The sequence below is a fragment of the Gavialis gangeticus genome, unplaced genomic scaffold (genome assembly GCF_001723915.1).
Source record: "Gavialis gangeticus isolate Ggan-Ray unplaced genomic scaffold, GavGan_comp1, whole genome shotgun sequence".
Taxonomy (NCBI): domain Eukaryota; kingdom Metazoa; phylum Chordata; order Crocodylia; family Gavialidae; genus Gavialis; species Gavialis gangeticus.
Genome location: NW_017729030.1, coordinates 51,657,469 through 51,662,783, shown reverse-complemented (window position 1 = coordinate 51,662,783; position 5,315 = coordinate 51,657,469). Strand labels below are relative to the sequence as shown.

Sequence of the window (5,315 nt, the reverse complement as noted above, 5' to 3'; positions counted from 1 at the left end):
TCGATGACATGAGGCAGACCAGAAGCAGGATTGCAGTGAACAGTAGTAGCAGAACTAGGTGGTGGTTGTTTGCGGACCCAGCCTCTAGGGGAGGATGAAACTCCTTGCTAGTGGGTTTTGCTACTGCTTGCTAGACAACAGAGGAAGGTTAAGGTGTAGGAATCTTGGGTTTAGTTTTAGGTTTGGGAAGAGAAAATAGTGTAGTGGTTTAGAACCCTCTGCCCCTTCTCCTGTCACCATCATGCCCTCCTAAGCTTGTGTGCATCTGTCTGCCCTCTCCTGACTTTGCAGACTCTTCACACTGGACATTTGAGGGCTATTTCCTTTTTCTCCACTTAGCTATGTAAGCATCAAAGGAGAAGCATTAAGAATTAAGCAATAATTCTGTCATTGTCATGGAGGCCCCAACATATGGGAATAGCAAAGTCCTGCACAGTCACTGTATTCCTCAATTGTTTCATGATTACTTCAGATGAATTATTTGGGAATTTAGGTGTCAGTCTAACATTGTCTTCCCTGAGCATGTGCAACCTTTTTTCTTTCTGTCAATTTGATTGAATTTTCAGAGACAGTTCCTCTGTTAATTTTTAGACTCTGCTCCAAAGCATGGATATGCAACAGCTTTTCCATAAAAACAAATGTGACACATTTTCTTTTTTGGCATGGACAAAATAATTTACTTTTCCCTAATCTCAGTCCTTTGAAACTTAGTATTTTTCTGCTGAAATCAGTTTGAAGATAGTACTCAATTTCATTAATATTTAATCCTGAATACTTATCTTGGTAAAAGTATAAACCAAGAGTGTCAAACTCATCTAGCCCCATGTGCCAGATGAGAGACTTGAGGTCAGTCTGGCCCACAGACTTGTCCAACGTGGTGGATCCAGGGCAGAGGGCTGGTCTGGCGTGGCTACCACATGCAGCATGCACCCTGGATTGGCTCCGTGTTCTGCTTGCAGTGTGTGTGCTGTCTCCATGCATTGCTTGCAGCATGTGCCTGCCCCAGCCCATGCACAGTGAGTCTGAGGCATGTGTTGGCCATGACGTGCAGGGCCAGTCTAGTACACACACTGCATCTGGTACCCACTCTAAACTGGACTTGTATGCTAGTTCCCACATGCAGGGCCTGTCTATGGGCTCAATCTAGACGTGTCCTGAATGCCGTGTTTGGAGGGCAGTTCTGCTGGAGGTGCCACATGCAGCATGCACCCCACACAGGCCCCTGGGGCTGCATCTAGCAAGTAATCCCAGCCCCATGAGGTATGTGGAACTAGTTTGTAACACTTGTGCCAGCTCCAGCCTTCATGCTGTGTGCAGCCTGCACTAGACAAGCTCTGCACACTGCATGCAGCCCATGTGATTGTGGTTGACACATGTGGTATGGGGTGCCTAGGGTCAGTCTGAGACCTACAGGCAGCACTGCTAGCTGGATGATAGGGGCCATATCTTTTGCACCCCTGGTACAAGCAGTCAAAAATGGCAGCATTTAATTATAGGGATCACTACTAGCTTTGCCTATTATGTGTCTAATGCTTTCTTTCAACATCTTAGGGAAGTGAGTTCTGCAAGTTAATTATGCATTGTATGAAAAAGTTTTTTCCTTTAAATTTGTCTGTTAATTTGCTAGTGTGTTCCTTTTGCTTTTCTGTTATGAGAGAGTAGATGGGAAATTCCCAACTCTTCACTGTACCAGTGATAGTTCAATAGTATTTCACCTCTTTGTTCATTTTTTGTGTTGCATTCTGTTTTTTTGTTTGTGCAATTTTGAAGCATTTGTTTCAGAGTTTTTAGTTCAGAAAATGTTACCTTAGAAATTGTGGTAGCACTTTAGATGCATTTAAAAAGTAATCTGCCTTGTATGTCTCTTACTTTGTACATGACCATGTTTTGCTTACTGCTTTCTTTATTGTTTTACTTTAATATAAAGATACTAGAAACACATTTTAATTTTAATTTTTAAGGATCATGGAGTGAAAGAAGATGAATTACAGGCTATCCTTAATTATCTACTCACTATTCATGAGGTAATGCTTTTTTGTTCTTGTTGTTCATGATTGGGAAGCAAAATATCCTCACTTATTATCTAATAAAAATATCTTCTCTTGCCACAAGATGGCTCTACAGGAAGAAATAACAAATACTGTTCAAAGCTGCAGTATAGTATATTGAATTACCAATATCTTGTTGTGATTTAAGCACTATGTTCAATAGTAGATTGAAGTTCATTAAGCTACTTGAGTCAAAATAGTTTCTGTGAACTGATTTACCAAGCAGAAAAACAGATGGTGAGACTGACTTTTAAAAAAGCATGTTTTATTCTGTCTAAATAATATTTTCAATTTTATTTCTTACCTCCCTTTTATTTTGCTTCTTAAATAAAGCAATACATTGAAAATGTGAATTAAAAATAAAGATGTTAATGAAGTGTAAGGGGAGCTTGTAAACTTAATTGGGAGAAAATGTTGGTTACCATTGATACATCTGCATCTTCATATTTTAGTACCAGGAAAAGGCAGTTTATGCCAGATGTAACATCAAAGACCAGGGAAATGGGGACATAAATCTAAGTGATCTAATCTCTTTTCAAGGGTGCTTGAAATGAGGAAAATAAGGAATTAATTGAATCTACTTTAAGCGTTACAGATTTCTTTTTCTTTTGAATATTACACCTATATTTATTCCTTAGTCTGGATTGGTTCTAGGTCATGTGCTTGGCTGCACAACAAGCACGTCTTCCAATCCTTTTCCCTTCTGCTGGGATATAGGAAGTGACAATCTTGGCAACAAATTGAGATTAACCTAGATCTACAAAAGCCTTACATAGCCTTCTTCCAAAAGAGAAGGTAGTAACCTGTCTCTTTTATTTGACCAGACCAAATGGTTTCTATGTTCAAAGCTGAAACATGAAAGCTTGTACTCTCTCTCTATATATCTTAGTTAATCTGTAACGGTGAATATCTACCCTGCCTTCTGACTGACTTCAGACTAACACAGCGGACTACTCTCTCAGCTGAAATGGGCAGAAGCACTGAATTTTGGTGATTACAGTACATAGGTGTTTTTAGAAACAAAGGCGATAGTTTTCAAAATACTCTAAATGAAAATAGCCCTGCCTTCTTCACTGGGGTAGTCATTGAATCTGTGATTCAATATAACAACACCTTCAGGTGACTGAATCCTTTCAGGTTGTATTATGTCTGTGTTTCTAAGGCCCCCTCTACATGTTACAGGTATTGTGAAATTAATTGGTTAATCAATTAACTAGAGACCAGCTACATGTACATAGAAGCTATCACACAACAAGGTGCTCCAACCAGCTATAAAGCTAGACCTCTAAAATATGTACTGACTTTATAGTTGGTTGCTGTTGAGCTTTAATTTGCATGTGCAGTGGTATTGGCTGACAGGGTTCCTACCCGCAGCAATGCACCATGTCCAGTGTGAAACCCTTGGGCCCTGGGGAATTGAGGCAGCATCAATCCCCCAGGGTTGCGTTAATATAAAGACTTAAACGTAACTTAATGCAAGTTAAGAAATATAAGTTGTGTTAAGTCTTTATAAGTCACTTTTGAATAGTAAACAGTTTACTTAAAGCAATTTCATAAATTGATGTTAAATAGATATAATTCAAACTAATGCTGCTAAAAACCTTTGCTAGGTGAACAGTTAGTCTGAGTTACCCTCCTTAACTATTGCTTCTGGATCCTTGGACTGCATCCCTGGAAAAATGTACTCCATAAAAGAGAAATGTGTTTATACATGAGCATGTGTATGGGAGGAATTGCCACTTACTCCATTCCCTGATTTCCCACTGCCCAAAAGAATGTGTTTGTAGAATTAAACCAGTTGTGTAGAGCACAGAAGTTTGAAGTAACTAACTGGTAACACTCTTGCTGCTTAGCACTTCCTCTTGGTGTCACACTCTTGTTTCTCACCTTCATAGCTTCTTTGATTCTGCCCAAGTTCTTTGGGTCCTAATCTGACTCACTGTTCCAGCTTGATAGGCTACAACCAGCTGCCTGAAGAACTTCTTTGGCCTAGGACTGGATTATCACTGAACTATTTACAAGGACTGAAATTTCTGAGTAATAGTCTAATCTAACATTTTTATATTGTTACTTTTATATTAACATTTTGTTTTCGGGTTTTTTGTTTATTTTAACAGGATGACAATTTAATGGATGTCCTGCAGTTGCTTGTTGCTCTGATGTCAGAGCATCCCAGTTCTATGATTCCTGCTTTCGATCAAAGGAATGGATTACGGTAAGTTAAGCTGTGTAAGTAAGCAAAAGAGAACAGCTTTTTGACTGTGTTGTTGCTCACCATAATTCTCACATAAGTTAAAGAGTTCTTTTCTGCATTTGTACTGTGACCTCAAGCTGCTTTTGAGTGAATCTGTACTCGCATGTTCTCTTGAGAAGAGGTGACAATGGATTTATTTTTTAAATGCTTCCTATATACTAAGTAGTACCTAAATTAAATTAAGATATTCAGTCTTAAAGAAGGAGTAGTCAGTTTCAGGTAGTCTATATTTAACTTCCTGTCTCTAGGTTTATTTTCTTGGTAGACTTATTAAGCTGATAATTGTGAGAGAATATCAGCTAAACTTGGTCACCAATGGTTTCTTCTGATCTTTGGCTTTGACATTATCTGGGATAATTCTCCCAGGTTGTTTTCCTTGGTAAAAAAACTTACCCAGCTGTGCCTGAACAGACATGCAAATACTGAGTCCCTGAAAGCTTGCAGTGTTGACACTGTCCAGTGAGGGAGCCCCTGGGCACACATCTGTGTGGTCTTCAGGCTCCCTCAGTCCGCCTCAGAGACAGATGGCAGCAGTGCATAGATCACCCCTGATTGGCTGACTCAGATGCACAGACTGCTGTGTCTCCCTGCAGTACAATGCACAGGGCAGTTTGTGTCTCCCTGCAGCACAAATTTAAAATAACCCAGATTTTAAGGAGGTGTGTTCTGTTTTCTGTTTGGCTGGAGCAGCAGAGGCCAGCTTGAGCTATGCAGTATCTCCTAGGAGAGGGTGGAGGAAGCAAGCTAGGAACAAAGTTCCCTAGGATTCTGGAGGAGTGTACTTTAGCTTCTTTCCCAGGAGAAAACTCTGCTTGGAGTAATTTAATCTCGGTTGTTCCTTGGTTTCTCCTGTAGTGGCCATTATTGCTCTGGGCAAAAAAATATCCTGAATATCTGTACACTTAAAGTTTTTCCTGGGAGAGCAGTGACTGTCCCACTGGCCCAAGAGAAACTGAATGTCTATACATGGCCATGTTAACCCTTCCTCCTCTGCTCTCCCTCCCCCCCCCCCG

General features: G+C 40.1%; 1 protein-coding gene across 11 annotated transcripts in view; it reads left to right on the top strand.

Moving 5' to 3' along the window:
* LRBA (LPS responsive beige-like anchor protein) overlaps window positions 1-5,315 on the top strand; it is a 760,533-nt gene that overhangs the window by 143,981 nt on the left and 611,237 nt on the right. For all 11 annotated transcript variants that reach the window (XM_019522192.1, XM_019522187.1, XM_019522186.1 and 8 more), the window contains exons 15-16: window positions 1,962-2,024; window positions 4,166-4,263. In XM_019522192.1, the coding sequence (XP_019377737.1) occupies window positions 1,962-2,024; window positions 4,166-4,263 (161 nt within the window). The remainder of the gene's footprint in view (window positions 1-1,961; window positions 2,025-4,165; window positions 4,264-5,315) is intronic.